General features: G+C 34.1%; 1 protein-coding gene across 3 annotated transcripts in view; it reads left to right on the top strand.

Moving 5' to 3' along the window:
• EEA1 (early endosome antigen 1) overlaps positions 1 to 20,659 on the top strand; it is a 131,335-nt gene that overhangs the window by 65,841 nt on the left and 44,835 nt on the right. For all 3 annotated transcript variants that reach the window (XM_030856399.2, XM_030856401.2, XM_030856403.2), the window contains 4 exons: positions 2,299 to 2,415; positions 10,855 to 11,193; positions 17,139 to 17,288; positions 18,324 to 18,443. In XM_030856399.2, the coding sequence (XP_030712259.1) occupies positions 2,299 to 2,415; positions 10,855 to 11,193; positions 17,139 to 17,288; positions 18,324 to 18,443 (726 nt within the window). The remainder of the gene's footprint in view (positions 1 to 2,298; positions 2,416 to 10,854; positions 11,194 to 17,138; positions 17,289 to 18,323; positions 18,444 to 20,659) is intronic.

The raw sequence follows: 20,659 nt of genomic DNA on the forward strand, positions 1-20,659 counted from the left end.
GAAGAACTTCTTTTTGAATTTCACCCAGTGATATTGCTATAGTGAATGTATTTATTTTCTTTGAAATTTTGTCTTCAGTCTTTATTTTTTAAAATAGAAACATATGATCACTGTCAAAAATTAAAACGACTCATAATGTGCAGTAGAGAGAGTGAAAGTGTCCTATAATTCACTCCTGTTCCTCCCCTTCCCCATAACTAAAATGTACCTTTAGGTGTATACTTTTCCCACATCTTTCTTTTTTCCCCCCTTGAGTAAAGTGAAAAATTTTAAATGCTTGCTTTTATATTTTTAAAAATTCTAGTTTAGAAACATATACATATTTAGTGTACGAAGGATACATTATAAAATTATTTATGTTACTGTATCTAAAAGGTATAAGATATAACAAAATAATTTTGGATACATTTGCTTTACATTTTCTTTGTTTAGTTCCTTTTATATGTTGGCATTTATCAGCAAGATAGATACTAGATAGATGTTACACATGGCTAACTGTATCTTATAAACTTTAATGTGGAATCATGGTATTTTAATGAAATATACTCAAAATTTGCATTTTAATACACTGTTACTTATTTCTGTTTATTATGTGTGAAATATTCTAGTAATTCCTTTGAAAGAGAGTTAGAAGTAGGGATTTAAATATGATAATTTATTTTCCTGTGTGATAAGTAGGCATTTGTACTACATGATTAAAACATACTAATTTAAAGTAGCTGGATTGTTCCTAATATTTTTATTAACATCCATAATATTGCTAATAGAAAGTGATTCTGAGGTTCAAAGTTGTTAGACATAACAAATTGAAATAAACTTCCAATACCTATATCCATTTCAACGTTACATGACCAGTTCAAGACAGAAAGCGTTTAGGATACACTTTTTACTTGAACACAGTTAAAAATACATGAATATTTAAATATTTTCTTTGAAGTATATTTTATATACATGTTTTCCTTAAAAAATCAGGTCATAAACATATCTCAGACATGCTGTCATTCCCCAAAACATTTTTGAAACCTCTTTTTATTGACTTTAAACCAGTTTGGAAAGCACTCAAAAAACTAGTTTCATTAATTTATGGTTATTAAAATAAGCCCAAGTGCTTAATCATTCAGTTCAGTTACCTTGTTTACTAGTTTGTTTCTAAAACTTTATACCTTCATCCATTATCCTTATCCCTTCATCCACAATGGATTTGGTTTTATTATAATGAGAATCCTTTAACAAAAAAAAGGGCCACACATTCTGGAAGGCTTTCCAAAAGAAGTAGCAAAAGATCACTTGGCATTATTGTCACAATAAATTAGTAGCCTTCTAAGATTTTTTCCTTGAAGATGAAAGTACTCACTTGTAATGTATGATATAGGTAATTGCCGATGTGTTCATTTAAAAACATTAAGAAATTTATTGTATTCATATTATAGTTTATTTACTGATGAAGAATATAGGCAATTGAAAATAATCATAATGTTAAGAATGTAAAAAGTAAAGCCAGTAAGCAGTATTAGAAATGAAAAAGTTCTCCTGTTAATATCACTTGCAGGAAACCATACTTAAAAGGCAGTACTTAGTCTCTCTCTAGTGGTTGAAGCTTTCATGTATAGGAAGCTTGTATTTCTAGGCTCTTTGCTTATCTTTCTCTTACCTTATTTATTAAATGATTAAACCATTGTTTTCATAATAGACATTAATTTTCATTTAAACAATATTAAATGCATTAAAGCAAATTCATACCCAGCTATTATTCATGGTCATAGAGTGATCCAGGTTAATGAAACTATATATAGCTTCTGTTTGATAACTTCTTTGGACAAATACTTTCCATTACAGTCCAAAAGATGGATCACCACTTTCAATGGTATTTCTATGTTGGTTGTTGCATTTAACATGATTTTGAAGTAAAAAAAAAAAAGGCTGTGCACAGAAACTGGGAGAAAATATAGACATAACTTGGCATATCCTTTTTAAATTCAGGAGGATTAAAGTATAGAATTTAAAGCCAGTAAATTCAAGTTTGCAGTTTGGTGCTTACTTCAGACACATAAAATAGGATGTCAACTTTTCATTTCATGTATTATTAAATAAATGAAGTTGTATATTTTGGATAAATTTTAAAAATTAATTTTCAGCCAGAAAAGATGTAGAGCTGGTAAGATAAAGAATCAGGTTGAAATTTCTGAGTTATTTCAGTTCAACAACAATGACAAAAATATATGTAATCTGAAAACCTTTGGATGCTTTCATTTCCTTTTTCATTTTAGTTTACTCTAATTTTCTTTTTTTTCCTTTTAGGCCATAATAGACCAGCTGAGGAGTGAACTTGCCAAAGGCCCCCAGGAAGTTGCTGTATATGTGCAGGAACTACAAAAACTTAAAAGTTCAGTTAATGAATTAACACAAAAAAATCAGGTAAGAATTTAAAAACTACATATAATGGTGAATTGATTTTATAGATCTTAAACTTTAATCTTGTGTATGTTATTTATATATTGGCACAGTACAGTATGACTTGTTCTGTGTGGGTTTTTTTTTTTAAGTGTTATTTACATTCACATTGTTATGCAACCAATTTCAGAAGTCTTTTCATCTTGAAAAACTAAAACTTAACACTCATTAAACAACTCCCCATTCACTGTCTCCCCTGCCCCAAACCCCTTCTACTTTCTATATCTATGAATTTACTATTCTAAGTAACTCATATGAGTGTAATCATACAGTATTTGTCTTGTTGTGTTTGGCTTATTTCACATAGGATAATGTCCTCAAGGTTCATTCATGTTCCTACCTTTTTAAGGTTATATTACATTGTATGTATATATTGTATTATCTATCATCTGTTGCTTCCTTTTGGCTAGTTCTATTGTCAATAGTGCTGCTTTCAACATGGGTATACAAATATCTATTTGTGATCCTGCTTTCATTTTTTGGGGGGTAGATACCCAGAATTGGAATTGCTGGATTGTACTGGTAATTCTATGTTCTGTTTTTTGAAGAAATCACCATACTGTTTTCCATAGTGGCTGTATCCTTTTAAATTCCCATCAACAGTGCACAGGGATTCAACAGTTTCTTCACATCCTTGCCAACATTTGTTATTTACTGTGATTTTTATTTGTCTTTTTTTGAGTGTTAAGGTGGTATCTCCTCATGGTTGATTTGCATTTCCCTAATGATTAGGAGGTTGAGCATCTTTTCATATGCTTGTTGGCTATGTAATTTTCTTTGGATCGTTTGTGTTTTTGTGTTGAGTTGTAGGAATTCTTTATATGTTTTTGATATTAACCCCTTATCAGATATATGATTTGCAAATATTTCCTCTTAGGTTGCCTTTTCACTCTGTTGATTGTATCTTTTTATAAAGGAAAAACGCTCCTGTGTGTCTCTACTCTCAATACTGTACTACACCTTCACTTCTGACATCAGATGTGAGGGTGTTCCGTATATTAACAGTTCTCAACACCAGCTGGGTGTCCTACAGTTTAGCTCAGTTCTTAAACGGCTTACCTGGAGCTAGCATCGGATTCCACAGATGAAGGGTGCAGTCCTGCAGGGCTGCCTGAGCACCCCAACCCCACCTCCGCCACACATCCCAATTCACACACCAATTGAAAGTCCAGCTTGTTACTTGTACTTCTGACCAACCGGCTATATAAATGGGAGGTTCCCAATCCCCTGCCTCCGGTGTGATTAATTTGCTAGAGTAATTCACAAAATTTGGGAAGACATTTTACTTACTAGATTACTGGCTTATTATAGATGACCATAACATAAGAACAGTGAGATGGAAGAGATGCATAGGGCGAGATATGTGTGAAAGGGTTTGAAGCTTCCATGCTTTCTCTGGGTGCTCTCCATGTGTTCACCAGCTCAGAGTCTCTCAAAACCCTCTCCTTCCTACACAGACATGATTGATTAAATCATTGACCACTGGTGATTAATTCAACCTTTAGCCCCTCTTCCCTCCCTGGAGGTCAGGGTGGGACTGAAAGTTCTAACCCTTTCTTCAAGGTTGGTTCCCCTGGCAACCAACCCCCATCCTTAAGGCTTTCTAAAAAATCACCTCATTAATACGAACGCATAGGTGGTTGAAAGGGGCTTGTTAGGAATAGCAAAGGATATCTTTATTGCTCTTATCACATAGGGAATTCCTGGGGTTTTAGGAGCCTGGTTCCAGAAATGGGAACCAGGACCAAATGTATATTTTACAGTATCACACCTTTGATGCACAGAAGTTCTAAATTTGAGAGAATTCAGTTTATCAGTTATTTTTGTTGCTATGCTTTTGGTGCCATATCCAAGAAATCATTGCTAGGTTCAGCGTCATGAAGCTTTTCTTCTAATAGTTTTAGGTCTTTGACTCATTTTGAATTAATTTTTTTATAGTGTAAGGTAAGGGTCCAGTTTCATTCTTTTGCATATGGAAATTCAGTTTTCCCAGCACCATTTGTTGAAAGGACTGTCCTTTTCCTATTGAATGGTCCTGGATCCCTTGTTGAAAATCATTTGACCATGTATGTGAGTGTTTATTTCTGGGCGCTCTAGTCTTCCTCTGTTGGTCTATATGTCTTTCTTTATGCCAGTACCACATTGTTTTGACTACTGTATGTTTCAATAAGTTTTGAAATCAGAAAGTATGAGACCTCCAACTTTGTTCTTATTCTGTCATGTTAATATTTTCCACCTTGGTTCTTTAAAGATGAGCAACAGATAATATTTAGTTTTGGGATAGGGCAGGTATTGGTATCAATACTTTTTTTCCCCATGTCTTTACTTTTTTGGTGGTAGAGGAATAGGAAGTTATTAAATATTTTTACTCAGAGATATGGTGAATTTGTTGGCTTTGCTTTGATGACTTAATTAATTCTCATATCTGCTTTTACATTTAATCTGTTGTGATATGTTTGAAGCGTGTGAAGAAAATTTAGTCTCACAGATGTGTAGTTGGAAAAGGGAGGACTATCTTAATAGCCCTTTCAGATAATTGTAGCTATTTTTATTTGATATTATACTGAAACAAAAGTATAGTTTCTCAAAAGTTAATTACAGTGTAGAATATGAAACCATAGTAATGCAGTTTTTGTACTTTGTAACAATAAAATTTTTTTCTCTGTCTTGCCTTTTGCATGGGTCTTTCCTGTGCATGATTTTGTAACGTTATGCATTAGTCATGTGGAAAATATTGGTTCACTGAGTTATGCAGATTTTTTTCCCAAATATTGACACATTTCATTGTACAATATAAAACTAATCACATTTGTCAATATCACCATCAATCTTAGAATACTTTATAGGTATGAGGAAGTGTCAAGGTCACGGTGGTGGATACAAGTTTTCCAAAATTCTAAGCTTCATTTGGAAGCTTGAATTTTATCATTGGCAACCAGTACTATCAGTTCTATCCTTTGAAGTGACAGATTTTCTTCCTCCCCAAATCTGAATAGTCATAGTTTGTCTGTCATTCTTAAAAATGGTGTTTCATGGAAAAAAGCAACTAGTTCAGTTTATAATTCAATCACATAAATGCTCTTCTTTATGACAGTTATATTATTTGGTATGCAACAGAAGTGACCCAAATATACTTCCTATTTTTTCACAGTTTTTCTTTTTTCTTGCTATTTCAAATATTGTGGCTATGAACATTCACATACAAATCTCATGCATTTGTGTAAGAATTTCTGTTATGTAGTCTCAGGTGAAATTGCTGGGTTATAGGCTATATACATAATCAAATTTACTAGATGATCCCAAACTATTTCCCAGAGTAATTATACCAGTTTACCATTGTCCATTTTTCCGTATACTCCTGGTGCTGATTGGTTTTTAAAATTTAATCTTTTTTACATTTTATGAAAACCTCTGTGTCTCCCTACCCCATTTTTTCCCTCCTGTCAAGCTATATGTAGACAGCTTCCACATATACTCTAGTTTTATCTTTGTCCCTCAGTTTGATTTTTAATGTCTTTGAGCTCAGAGTTGACCTTCTACCTCTTGGAAATTTACCAGAGGTGTACACACAATGGATGTTTATGATCAGTGTAGTTTATTTTGTATTTTTGAAGCATTAAACTATTAATAAGGGATAATGAAGCACAGATTGTGTGTGTGTATATATATATATATATATATTCACACATGCATATATACATTCACACTATTAAAGGAAGTACTATTTTTTTTTATGAATAATACATGGACTCAAGACGGTTTAGTGTGGTAAAATTAGGATAGTTTTGATTAGGGAATAATAGGATTTTCTACTAATCTTAATAATCTTTACATAAGTAAGACTTCAAATTTTTTTTTGAAGTGTTTTCCTGTGTAGGATTGTTTTCACTGGTTAGAGCAAGCACAGATGTGCATCTACCTTTTTTTATTATCCTTGCTCCCCCACCTCTCCTCACCCAAGTCCTTGGCAAACCATGATTGTTGACAGTGGTGATATCCAAGTGTTACGAATTTGGAAATCTCTGTGCCTGGTCTTTTTTTTTAAAAATTTTATTTATTTATTTATTTTATTTAGTTATTTTTGGCCATGTTGGGTCTTTGTTTCGATGTGTGGGCTTTCTCTAGTTGTGGTGAGCGGGGACCACTTCTCATCGCGGTGTGCGGACCTCTCACTGTTGCGGCCTCTCGTTGCGGAGCACAAGCTCCAGACGCGCAGGCTCAGTAATTGTGGCTCACGGGCCTAGTTGCTCCGTGGCATGTGAGATCTTCCCAGATCAGGGCTCGAACCCGTGTCCCCTGCATTGGCAGGCAGATTCTCAACCACTGTGCCACCAGGGAAGCCCTTGTGCCTGGTCTTTTGAAGGCTATTAATGAAATGCCTTGGGCAGCTTTTGTGGATCACAGGCAGCATCAAGGTGGATAGATAACATTATAAAATATAATGAATTGAAAAAATAGTTACTTTTTTGTTAATGTCAAGATTTTCAGCATTAAACCAGTGTTTTTTAATCACTGGCTTTGAAAACTTAAAAACAAGCCAGGAATCTTGAAGAAATTTCCTTTTTAGTTTCTAATAAGAATCATATGCTGACATTTAAACAAAATTCTGCAGCTCAATTTAATTAACTATTTCCATATAAATTCTGAACAAAATCATATGCTTATTTAAAGCTACTAATGTGATCAATATAGGTCATTGTAAGAGACTGAGTTATTTTTTGGGTCTCACCTCTTACCCATTTTCCATCCTTCATTGCTCTCCGCTTTCCCACAGTCTCAGTATTAAGATGTTCATAGGCCAAAGCAGAAGCCAGATATGGCAAGTAGTTGTATTGCTGTGTATTACCACTGTATTGCAAAGTGGTATATTGAGATGAACAGCATAGTACAGTGGTGAAAGGCATGTTTAAATGCCAGCTTTGTAACTGACTGGCTGTAACCCAGAGCCTCTCAAAGTCTCTTTCCTCTTCTGCTAAGAAGTACTGTTATACTTATTTGCCTCTTAGGATTGATATGAGTATTAAAAAAAGTAATAGATGTTGAAGTGCTTAGACCACTGCCTGGCTTAGAGGAAGCACCTCAGTGAATGTTTGTTGTTACTGTTTTTATTTACTGTAAGTTTTGTGATACAGAGTTGAGTCAAGACCAAGGTGGATGTTTTCCTAACTTACTGCCTAGTAAATCAGGAAAGACTCTTGTTGAAGACATAACTTTTTAGCTTAGTCTTGTTTTTTTTTTTTTTTAAATTAATTAATTAATTAATTTTGGCTGTGTTGGGTCGTTGTTGCTGTGTGCGGGCTTTCTCTAGTCGTGGTGTGTGGGGTCTGCTCTTCGTTGCGGTGCGCGGGCTTCTCATTGAGGTGGCTTCTCGTTGCGGGGCACGGGCTCTTGGCGCGCAATCTCAGTAGTTGTGGTGCTCGGGCGCGGGCGTAGTTGCTCTGCAGCATGTGGGAACTTCCTGGATCAGGGATTGAACACATGTCCCCTGCATTGGCAGGCGGATTCTTAACCACTGCGCCCCTAGGGAAGTCCCTTTAGCTTAGTCTTTAAGGATGCTTAGGAGCATGTCACATGGCAGAGGGGTTAATGGCATTTCATTTTGAGAGCTAGATACAGAAGGCTTGGGGACATGTAAGAGCACAAAATATAAGATGTTGGAGAGGTACAAGTAGTTCAGTTTGTTCTTTCTCACAAAGCTGTTTTGAGGAACAAACGAGATGAGATCCTTGAAACCACTTTGTAAGCTATCAAGCAATAAAAAATGCCATTCTTTTTGCATTTCTTCTCATTACCTGGGCTAGTAACAAGTGAATAACAGAGTCTAATACAGGGAAATTGTCTCTGTAAGGAAATATGTTGAAAGAACAATTGGTGAGGAAGTCAAAAGAGGACTGGACATTCGGAAGGAAAGAATTTTGCTTACTCAAATGATAATTATGTTATGAGTTAAGCTTAACATTCATTTTATAATTTAAACTTGAATAGTGTATGCTTTGGGAAGGCCTGAATTGACTCACGGAGTGTCTGAATTGTGTTGTGAAAACTTTATTGGACTTAGAATCATCATATGTGACTCTGCTACCTGGCCAAGTCATATCAGGTTCTTTCAGCTTTAGCTTCTTCATCCACAGAATGGGGATGATAATGTCTATCTCATCTTTTGTTGTAAGGATTAATATGGAGAAGTGAAAGTGCAATTACTGTTTTCTTTAATGGATTCTACTGTACTTAAAAAAAAATCAATCTTCGAAAACCATGTATTCACTAGACTTTCTGCTTCAGATTCCATGAGAAGACCATAATAAGGATAAAAAGTTTGTGATACTAGATATAGTAAACCTTTTGCATATAAAAAATATATAATGTGAGTGGATTAGGTTATTTAAAAAGAAAGTGATTTAGGTTCTTTTAAATAAAATTTAATTATCTCATCTGTGCAATAAAGCAGGAAGATTTTGATTAATATTTTAGGATAAGTGAATTTTAAAGTGAATGGTTGTAATGTATTTTTGCTTCTTAAAGAGTAAAGCTGTCTGAGGGGTCCTTTTTGTATAGAACTAGTAGGATTACTTGGGCACTTTATGAGTAAGCCTATGAGGAAGGCTCACTACCTCACTACTAGACTTAATTTTTGTAGCATGTTTTAAAATTATATCCCACCCAAGTATTTGTGAGCATGGTTGCATTCATAAAATTTAGTAACTTAGAATTTTCTTTGAAAAGATGCAAGGCATTTATAATGATCAATGAATAGACTTAATTTAGCTTATGAATTCTAAAATAAATATTATTTTCTTAAAAGAAAAAGTATGAAATCAAGTCAAGAAAGATGTGGAGTTACTAACGAGTAAGACAAAGTGTTTATAAAGAGAGAACTTTCCTAACAAGTAGTTTGACTCAAAATTATTATTTTTTTCTCTAGTCTTTTGGCTCTACCTCTTTTGTTCTGTGTCTGTTGGTCAGTCAAGACACAACTAATTGCTAATTGCTAATTTTGCTGAAAACTTCTGGGTGCTGTTTTTACTTTGTCTCCCATTTTGTCTTTCTGACATATATCTTTTTGACACTGCTTTTTCTATAGTATATTTCTACTTGGTAATTTACATTAATGAACTTTTTCTCAGACATGTGTTTAAGAACCATTACTGCTGCCTTTCCCACTCTATTATCTAAATTTATTACTCCCCTGTGTCCCCTCTTGCAACTTGTTTGTCTGTTCCTTTGTGTCTTTTTGTATAGAGCAGATAGCATGAGTCATGTATATATACCTTGTCCTTAACTCCTCTCACTACTTTACCAAGTTCAAACTTTGTTTTCAGGTGATTTTAACTTACTAGTTAGCCCCACCTGACTTTGCTCTTTTCATTTAAAAAAAAATTGTGCACTTGAGAAATTTAACACAGCTTTTGTATTAATCTGTGTTTGTGCATTATGTTTTAACTTAGAAAAAATTTTTAAATGTGTTTCATTTAGATTATAGTCTGTTTAAAGGCCAGAAGTTTTGCTTCCCCTCCACTATTTCTGTATTATCCCCTTCTAGCACACTGTATATAAAAATGAGTATAGTAAATGTCCATGATTGACTCATCAGGTGCTTATAGTGGCTTCTTTTCCTGGCTATCTTTCTTACAGAGTTGAGTCAAAATTCTGATCCATATCTTGTGTGTAAATATCTTGACTAAAAATGTTCAATATTAGTAGTAAAAACTCCACTGAGCCCAGACTTTAACATTTGATTAGGCTGGTTGATCCAGATCTTTGATTGGAGGTGTCATTTTTATATTTTGTACTTGATAGTGTTGAGTAAAATAACAAATATAAGGCAGGTAAGTGATATTTTTAAAAAAGATCACTGTTTTACACACCTAGAAAGAAATTTGAATAAGTCTTAAACTTGTGACTCTTAAAAATGATGTTTGTCAAGAAGAGCAAAAATGAGGAATCAGTAGAATCAGGCATACTAGAGCAGTAAATGGTATTGTTATTGCTAAAGCTCTTACCAATTATGAAATTGCAAAGCCAAAAATCAGAATTGCCATATTGTTACTTAAAGTAATTTTTGATAATAGAGGGGTAGTTTCAATTTTTAACTCAAATGGGAGATTATAAATATGTTGCATAGCCTAAAGAATCTAGTTACTAGATTTTAATGTTTTCATTTTATGTCAAAATTTTGTTGGTAATTCTTAAATTATATTAATAGAGCTTAGTCAAGTAGACCAATAATAAAACCATAAGTTAGTATATAACAATTTAATTCTTCTTGATTAAAATATTTTCACTGTGTTTATATTATTTACTAAAACATTTAGTAGGAAATGATATTGCTCTAAAGATTATTTGAATAATTAGAATAATTAAAAATATTAGGAAAAGAAAAAAATTGTTAAATTGTTATTTCAGAACTTGACTGAAAAGTTGCAGAAGAAAGAACTGGACTACACTCAGTTAGAGGAGAAACATAATGAAGAATGTATGAGTAGAAAGAATATACAAGCAAGCCTTCATCAAAAAGACCTAGATTGTCAACAGCTTCAGTCAAGGTTATCTGCATCTGAAACCTCACTGCAGAGAATACAGGCAGAGCTAGGTGAAAAGGGAGAGGCTACTCAAAAGCTCAAAGAAGAATTATCAGAAGTGGAGACCAAGTACCAGCACCTTAAGGCAGAGTTTAAACAGCTACAACAACAGAGAGAAGAAAAGGAACAGCATGGATTACAACTCCAAAGTGAAATTAATCAAGTAAGAGCTGTTAACTTTTATTTATTGTAATTCCCCCTATGGTTTCTTCTTAGTGTGTTTGATGGTTGTTTGATCATAATATAGTTCATAAAAAAGTTGTCATTTAAAAAAAAAAACTCTTAATTTTCACAACCTATAGTATTGCGTCAGATCTCATTTCTGTTAATTTCAATTTCCCTTAAAATGATAGTATCTATCATATAGTATTATTGTGAAGTGTTTATGAGTTAATACATATAAATTGCTTAGAATGGTACCTGGTACATGGTAGGTACTCAGCAGGTATTAGCTATTATAATAATTCAAATTGTTGATCATTCTTTTATTTAAAAATTCTTATCTTTTTTCTTTTCTTGTTACTAAATTTTAAAAATATAATTACTGTTAAACCAATAGTATAAAAATTAAATATTTTAAAAGAAGAAAACAAATTAGTCCTAACAACTATTTTTTATAGGTAAATAATATCTCTCAGAAGTTTCATGGAAGTTTTGACTTTGCCATTAACTTAAATTTTGAATTCTCTATTCTAATTATTTCTTATAGGTAACATTAAAGTTGGTAGAAAAATGGAAATTTGGGGGAGATTAAAGTCCTCAGCCACTTTTTTTTTTGATAATTTTCGACTATTTTCATTTATAGGGCAGTGATACTTGGCTTTGTGGCATCAGTCCTCTGTCTTCTTAGCCTGAGATACTCTTCCTATTTCTCTTCTCCCTGATAAATACAATTTACTCCACTTGTCCCGTTACCAGAAATCTTTTTCTGCATATTGCCACTTCTCACCACCACCCCCTCCAGAGATGGCTTAAGCATTTACATATCTTTTTTTTTTTTTTTTTGCGGTACACGGGCCTCTCACTGTTGTGGCCTCTCCCGTTGCGGAGCACAGGCTCCGGACGCGCAGGCTCAGCGGCCATGGCTCACGGGCCCAGCCACTCCGTGGCATGTGGGATCTTCCCGGACCGGGGCACGAACCCGTGTCCCCTGCAGCGGCAGGTGGACTCTCAACCACTGCGCCACCAGGGAAGCCCAAGCATTTACATATCTTGATTGTTTTACTTATCACAGTATAGTATATTATCATAACTTATGTATCTTTCTTCACTAGACTCTGAACTCTTCAGGTGCAGAGACCATGTCTTATTCATTTTTTTCCCCAACTACCTGGCATTTTGCTTATTAATCAGCAGATGTTTTAGTAAGTAAGTGAATGAACAAATGCAGGCATTCATAATCGAAGGAAACAGAGGCTTGGGGATATCAATGAATAACTTAAATATAACTTAGATATTTGCCTTTCAGTTCAAATGAACAAATGGGGCATTTATGTTTTCTAAAAGACACTATGCGTTGTTTATTAGGAGATACAGAAATGAAAAAGGAAACAGTACCTACCTTAAATGATTATGTAAATCTCATTGAGGATGAGGCAAGTACTATCCTATACCAATGAATGTGAGAATTAAAATAAAATGATCTCATATACCATGGGAATTTGGAAGAGTTCCTCTCCTGTTTTCTCCCCCTCGCCCCATAGTACTTCATATTGTATAATTATTTTGTCCTGTTAATGTGATCAAAAAAAGCTTTGTGTGAGAGAGAGAGATGGTGCTTGAAATTGTGAATATTGGATGGGTTTTGACAAGTTGCAGTTTGAAGGCAGGAGGGTCTTCCAGGCAGAAAAGTAAACTAGAGGCAGGGAAGTATCACAAGAACCAGGGAGGGACACGCATTTGCTCTGAGGATAGGGTATGTGTAATAGTAGTGGACTATTTTGAATCCAAAGAGCATTTGGAAGTTTATTATGCAGGCTTTTGAATAGCAGGCTGAGGAATTTGGGTTTCATTTGGTTGTCAGTGGGTGGAGGGGCATCAGGAATTTTTGAGAACCTACTCAATATTTTTATTCAAAGACTTGAATGTACCTAATTTTTTGGTTTAGTCACAATTCTGTACAAAATAAAGAAGTTGTACTGAAGACCTTGAAGTGATACCATTTATCTTCTTCTCTTCAGCATGCTGTCTGGATTCTACCTTCAAAGCATGACTCAAATCTGTCCACTTCTTTTCATCTATACTGCTACCACCCTTAATCTCAGCTGCTGCCATTGCTCACCTGGGCTACTGTTAGCCTTTTTACAGGTTTCCTTTTTCTAGAGACCTCCTTAGTCTATTCTCCGTATGGAAGCCAGAGGCCTTGTTTTAAAATGTGAAGGATATCACTTTATTCCTCTGCTTAACAACCTCAGTGGCTTTGCTTACACTTTGAATTGAATCCAAATATCTTACTTGGTCATGTAAGCACTTGTGTGTAGTATGGTCCACACTATGTCTGTTTTCAAGCTTGTCTCCAACATGTGAAGCAGCCATACTGATCTCCTTTCAGTTCCTCAAACACTCCCAACACTTCAAAGCACTTTCCTGCCTTAGGTCCTTTGCCCATGTTTTTTTCTTAGAGTGTTCTTGATTTCAGTTCTTCATAAGGCTTGCTCAGGTATTGTTTCCTCAATAAAGCTTTTCTGGACCATTCTATTTCAATAGCTTATTTTCCATTTATTCTGGACCCTACTTTATTCCAGCAAGCTGCTTCTTTATAATACTTTATATTGTATAGTTAGTTTACTTGTATATTATCTACCATTCCCTTTGGATGGTGAGCTACTTAATTTGAGGAATCTGTTTTATTCTGTACTCTATCAGCCTCTATACTTAGAGCTTTCAGTAAGTATTTATTGGAAGAATGGAAGTGAACCTCACCTTAAACCTTCTTTCAGCGTCCTTAAAGAGTGTAGGGATGAACTGGGTTTGTTTTGCTCTCCACTGTATCCTCAGCTCCCATATCAGTGCTGACAAAAATAGATAGCTGTCAGTTGTCAACAAAGGACTTGAAAACAAAGTACCCCATATTCTTCATATTTGTGTTCGTGAGCACTTTTAAAATAGCCACAGATGTGCAGATAATGATGCTATGTAATTAAACAATTAGTCATCAATTTACTTTTTTAATTTTTAAAAAATTTTATACAATATTTAAAGGTTTCTTTTTCTGTACAGTTATTATGAAATATTGTCTGTATTCCCCATGTTGTACAGTATGTCCTTGAGCCTGTCTAACCCAGTAGTTTGTATCCCCCACTCCCCAACCCATATGTCCAACTTCATTTAAAAAAATTATCTAACATGCCATCTCAAATAGCATAGTGGTTTATGAGTGTGGATTTAAGAACCAGCTTTCTGAGTTCCAGTTCTGTGGCCTACAAGCTGTGTGAGCTTGGACAAGTTATTTAATTTGTACCTCAGTTTGCTCATCTATCAAAAAGAGGATAAGAATGGAACTGTCTTCATAGGGTTATTATAAGGATTAAATTAGTTAATATTTGTGAAGCATTTGGAATAGGGCCTGGCACTTAGCAAACATTAATTGGAACTTAATGAATAAAGAATTATGTATATAAGTTTACAAAACTAAATTTCTCAGAGAACATATACATGTATGTATATCTCAAAATGTAACTTTAGGATAGACCATTCTATTAATAATTCCAGGATGTACTATTTTTGCTCTTAGTTTATCCTTTTTTTTCCTTAACATATTTACTCTAAAATGATATAGGCATTACGGCTTAAGGGATTTTGGCCTGCTTACACCCTTGGGCAGCTTTGATTTGAGATTCATCTCTTTATTAAAGATCAGGGATTTATCAGGATTGTACAGTAAAGAGTGACAGTTATTTATAATATATAATGACAGTTATTTATAATATATAATATCTCTTTTTTCACCCCTTTAGTAAATCTTCGCTTCAGAGCAACAGTTATCTTTATTTATTTAATAAAAAATTTTTACTGGAGTATAGCTGACCCACGATACCATGTCAGTACCAGGTGCACAGAAAAGTGAATCAGCCACACGCATCCACACATCCACTCTTTTCTAGACTCTTTTCCCATATAGGCCACCAGAGGAATATTGAGTAGAGCTCCCCATGCTACACAGTAGCTCCTCACTAGCCATCCATTCCATATATAGCAGTGTGTACATGTCAATCCCAATCTCCCAATTTATTCCACCCCCCCGCCTCACCTGCTGGGAACCATAAGTTTGTTTTCTACATCCAGAGCAACACTTATCTTTAATTTGGTGGTTCTTCACTCTGTCTGCACACCAGAATCACCTGGGGAAATTTAAGAAATTACCAATATCAAGGCCTCACCCTCCACTCAGTTATGCCATAATCTCTGGCATAGGCCTGGGCATTGGTGTATTTAAATGTTTCCCCTGTGATTGTACTGTGTAGTTGAGATTGAAAACTGCTGCTTTTTAAAGTGTTGCTTTTTGGCAAATGATTCCTGAAACTAAATATCATCTGATTCTTGTTATGAAAACATGGATTTCTGGGCTTCAGCTCAAATGTACTAAATCTAAACTTCTAGGGGAGAAGTCTGATTATCTTTGTGTTAATAATGATATTGGGTGATTCTTATCCAACAAGTTCAGGAACTAGATGTAGGGGATGCCTGTCTGTAAGAGATCAAGCACTTAGATGCTTGAAATATGAATTTACTTTGAAGGCCTCCTTTGCTTTCACATACCAGGATTGGATCTACTTCTTGTAGTGAGAAGGAGAGGGTTTGGGTAGTTACTACAGGCTAATTCACTGCATTTTAAGAAGAAGAAGAAGAAAACGGAGAGATGTCAGGGTGCTGGCTTAGGACAAGAATAAAATAAATGTCTTTTCTTTAAATGTTACTGATTCCTGTTTTAGTTAGATTGAAGCATGCTTTACTTTAGAAATCCACTTTGGTTTTCTTTATTGAGGATAGGATATATTTTGACAGCTGCAGCTTGTTTCATAGCATAAGAAAATAGTGGGTGTCCACTCTTCCGATAGAACTTTATTTTTTTCCTTGCCAACTGTGAATTTTTATGGAGAAATATGCAAGTGTAGAGCATATAAGTGTATATATGACACAAAGGCTATAGACTCTTAATATTTTCAGATTTAATATGAATGGGTTTGATTGAAAGCAATTGTATAGTATGCTTGTTATTAATTTCCAGTTTTGCTGAGGCACATGCTGAGATTTGATTTAATGTGTTATGAGGCTGGGGTGTAGAAATACTCTTAGTGTGTAAACTTTGCCGAATGTCTTGCATCTTTATCTCCACGCCACTCTTTTTTTGTTCTGTACTCCCAGCACTTGTGCAGTAATTCTTCTAAAATTAGTACAAACTTTTTTTTTTTAATGGACCCACCCCAGCCAGTCCCACAAGAGAAACCAGCTGTTATTTCTGGTAGTATTAGTGAAAATAAGGAATTTGAGAAAGTGATAGTTCTAGCTCCAAGAAAAATTTCTCCTTTAGTTTTAGCTAGGTGGCAATTTTAAAGCTAATGAATGAGAATCACCTAATATTTTAAGAAACTATTCTTTCCTCTATTTTATTTAGAAATTGTGTGCCAGTTTGAGGACTTGAGAATACTTTGTGCTCTATTCAGTACCCAAATGTAAGAAGTCAGTTGTGGTGGTTCATAATTATGGGAAAACTACAAGAATCACTTTGGGATTCTAAAAACTACAGTGGAATAGGTCTGAATGTGCCTTAAATGTCTTAATTTTTAAGTTTTGTTTTATTTAAGTTCCTCAAGTGATTACAACACTTATATCTAAACAAGAGCTTCAGGTTTGCTGGCTTTTGTTTTTTTTTTAAAGAGTGCAAAAACCCTGAAATCTGTGATGTTTGGTTACAGTTTTATGAGTCATAATTTATGTGATTAAAATTCAGTTGTTTCTTAGGTTCCTCTAAAGTATCAGGAAAATTAATATATTATTTTTATATTGGTGAAAAATAAAACATTGTTTGGAAAGTAGGTGGTAGTAGTAATGGTGGTGATCGTAGGTGTGTTTATACATATGTACTTACTTTTTTTTCCTTTTCTGAAGTTACATAGCAAACTTCTGGAGACAGAGCGCCAACTAGGGGAAGCTCATGGTAGGCTGAAGGAACAGAGACAGCTTTCAAGTGAAAAGCTGATGGATAAAGAACAACAAGTGGCTGATCTACAGCTCAAACTTTCTCGTTTAGAAGAAGAGGTAAGCTCGCATTTCAAATGAGTTTACATTAGTACATTTATTGATAGATTTGAGGCATCTTAAATATTGTTTTTAATCTTTTTATGGTCAAGAGCTTTAATTGGATTTTTTTAACTTTAAGTTGGGACTTTTATTTCTCCCCAGTTAAAATGTCCTATTTATTAACTGCATTAAGTCATTTTGTTGTGATTGTATTCCCTAAAGTTCTCAACAAAAATGTGCAAAGAAGGCTGCTCTTCAGCTTTAGGCAGGATAAATTCTCGGGGTGAACCTGTCAGGCTGCTCAAGAAGAGTCTTCCTATCCAGGAAGGACCAATTCCTAATGACTCTGGAAAATGAACAGTTGATGAGGGCATTAATGACATGTAGTTGGTGCATATAAACTTTGAGTTTGCATTTAAGGATTTTCTCTTTTAAAAATTAAAGATAAGATTGTATGCTATCCTAATTTAAGCTGTAGTTGGCAAAAATGGTAACTGATATTTGGTTAAAGTAAAAGTTATCATTAAAGTACTTCTTTTATTAGAATTGAACAAACCCTGAGAGTTAAAATCTGTAGCTTCAGCAAAAGATTTTCTTCTAGACCCAAAATCTTAGTGTGGTAGATCATGCTGTTGTTTCCCAGTAAGTGATAATTATGATTGTTGTGCAAAAAGTAAAACAAATATTGATACTGTTACAAAAATAATTATATAATTAATTTAAAATTAATTAAAATAAATATATAATTATATATAATTAATTCCTTGATCATATTAGTATATAAAAACAATAATAAACTAAATACCAACCTGGAGAAAGAATTTTATACTTTTCAGGATGAGAATGAATTCTTAAGGAATAATTTCTTAATCATGAGATTACGATTCTATAAGTAATGAGATATTGCTTTTAAAGTTGATTTTTATCTGTTGTTTGAATTGAATTTTCTCTTCAGACTTGAGAATTGTGAGATCTGAAGTACTACCAGATATTTATATGCTAGCATTATGCCTTTAAGTTGTCAACTGACAGTCTTCATTTTTTTTTTTTAAGTTGAAGGAAAAAGTAACAAATTCCACAGAATTGCAGCATCAGTTAGATAAAACAAAGCAACAGCATCAAGAACAACAAGCTCTTCAGCAAAGCACTACAGCAAAACTTCGTGAAGCTCAGGTAAACAGTATTTGAATTTTTAGCCTTTTAAACAAAAATTAACCAAATCATTATCCTTTTGTTGTGGTGAAACTAGATAATGCAAAGTACTTGATTATGAAGAGTTTTGATAATTTTCAGTATCTGGATAATCAGAAAATCTTTTTCTTTTGATTGCTCTGTTGAAAAATTTTTCTAAAATATTAAAAAATATTTATTATAAATAATGTTACTTATAAATTTATATAAAAATTTTAAATTTATTAAATTTCTGTTAAAGAAATTTATTAAATTTATTTAAATAGAATATATTATTTAAATTGTTATTTATACATAATAAATTATTTATTATTGTTTATTAAAAATACCTTACTTTAGAAATTAAAAATGCAAATAAAATTTCTCAGTTTAGTTTACCTCAGTAAAAAATAACATTTTGTATTTCCTACAGTAGAACTTACTGTTTATTGGTCATGTCTTTCCCTGTTTCAGAGCTATCATATGAACATTGGAATTGTAGGTATAGAAAATGTGACTGAGTTAAATTTGTACAGATTCTATAGTATAGCTCAGAAGATTGAAATAAGTTAAATTTTTTTTTTGTTATGGTGAGCAGAAGACGGTACCCATATGTTTGAAATGAATTTGAATTTGACATTCATTTATTTCTTTGGTCTTTCACTAATTCATTGAATATTATTGAGCACTGTGTGTCAGGCCCAGTGGTAAGCACTGAAATTAGAGAGCTGAGTAAGACACAGTGCCTGCCTTCTAGGAAATGGCAATCTAATGATATACACACAGAAGCAATGTTGGAATTGAAAGGAGGCAGTAAGTAATATATGCCTTTCTTTCCCTTCTGAGTTTGGATAGTGGCATGGGAGTCAGGTGGTTAGAGATCCAAATATTGTATTCATTTATTTGTTCTTTCATTCAGTCAGTCAACAAATATATATTAATGTCTACTCTTAGCCAAGGAAGTGATTTTGTGGATATGGCAGCAAAGAAAATAGACAAAGATGTCTGCTCTCATGGAGCTTAGTGAGGAAGACAAATACTAGCCAAGGTAAATAGGCAAAATATATAGTGTGTTAGATGGTGGAAGTGCTATGGAGATGAAAAAAGGGACGGGGAGTAGGAAGTATCTGGGGATCTGGAGGTGGGACTGCAATGTTAGATATGGTTGCCAGGGAAGGCATCTTTGAGAAGATCTAAAGGAAGGGAAGGTGTACAAGAACATCAAGAAGCCAGTGAGTGGAGTGGTGTGAGTGATAAGAGAGTTAAAAGCCATAGGGATCACAGCCATAGAGATCACAGAGGATCAGAACATGTCGAGCTTCATAAGTAATTTTAAGGATTTTACTGTGAGATGAGAAATCATTGGAGGTTTCTGAGCAATGGAGTAGTATGATCGGACTTATAATTTCATAGGATTACTCTGGCTACTGTATTGAGAGTAGGCCGTAGGGGCACATAAGTAGAAACAAATTCACTAAGAGACTACTATAATAATTGACACAAGAAATGATATGGCTTAGATCAGAGTGGAAACAGTGCAGGTAGTGAAAAATGGTCAGATTCTAGATATACTTTCAAAGCTGACAGATTTACTGATAGATTGATATGGGGCATTGGCAGAGAAGTCAAGGATGATTACAAGGATTTTGGCTTGGGTAGTTGGAAGGATGGAGGTCAAACAAGATGAAAACTGGGAATCCTACTGGATTTGGCAACATGAAGTCACTGATGACATTGGTAAGAGCAATTTGTAAAGAGAAGGAGGGGCAAAAGCCTGATGGAGAGGGTCCAAAAGAAAATGGGAAGAGAGAAGTTTGATGCAATGGATATAGATAACTCTAGGAGTTTTATTATAAAGAGTAGCAAAAAAATAGAGTAGTAAAGATGAGGTAGAGAATTTGGTATAGATTGCGGGCAAGAGGACTTTCTTATAATGTACCGCAGAATTAAATTTATTCATCCAATCACAGACAAAGCTGGAAATGACAGCCTTTTACCTTCTTATAGGCAGGTTGTCTCTTAGACTGAGGGGAGAGCAAGGGGCTGAGTTAAACATTCTTGATTCCTTATTCCAAGCTTTCCAGTTAGTTAAATTCTCAATCTCTGGGGAGGAATAAGAAAAGGATGGCAAAGAGGCCAGGCAAAGTCTCTCATTATGAAAAGTCCTAAAAACTAATTAAAGAGATGTGATGAGTATAGTTCTAGGTGTATATATGTGT

Source organism: Globicephala melas, chromosome 10, assembly GCF_963455315.2.
Source record: "Globicephala melas chromosome 10, mGloMel1.2, whole genome shotgun sequence".
NCBI lineage: Eukaryota > Metazoa > Chordata > Mammalia > Artiodactyla > Delphinidae > Globicephala > Globicephala melas.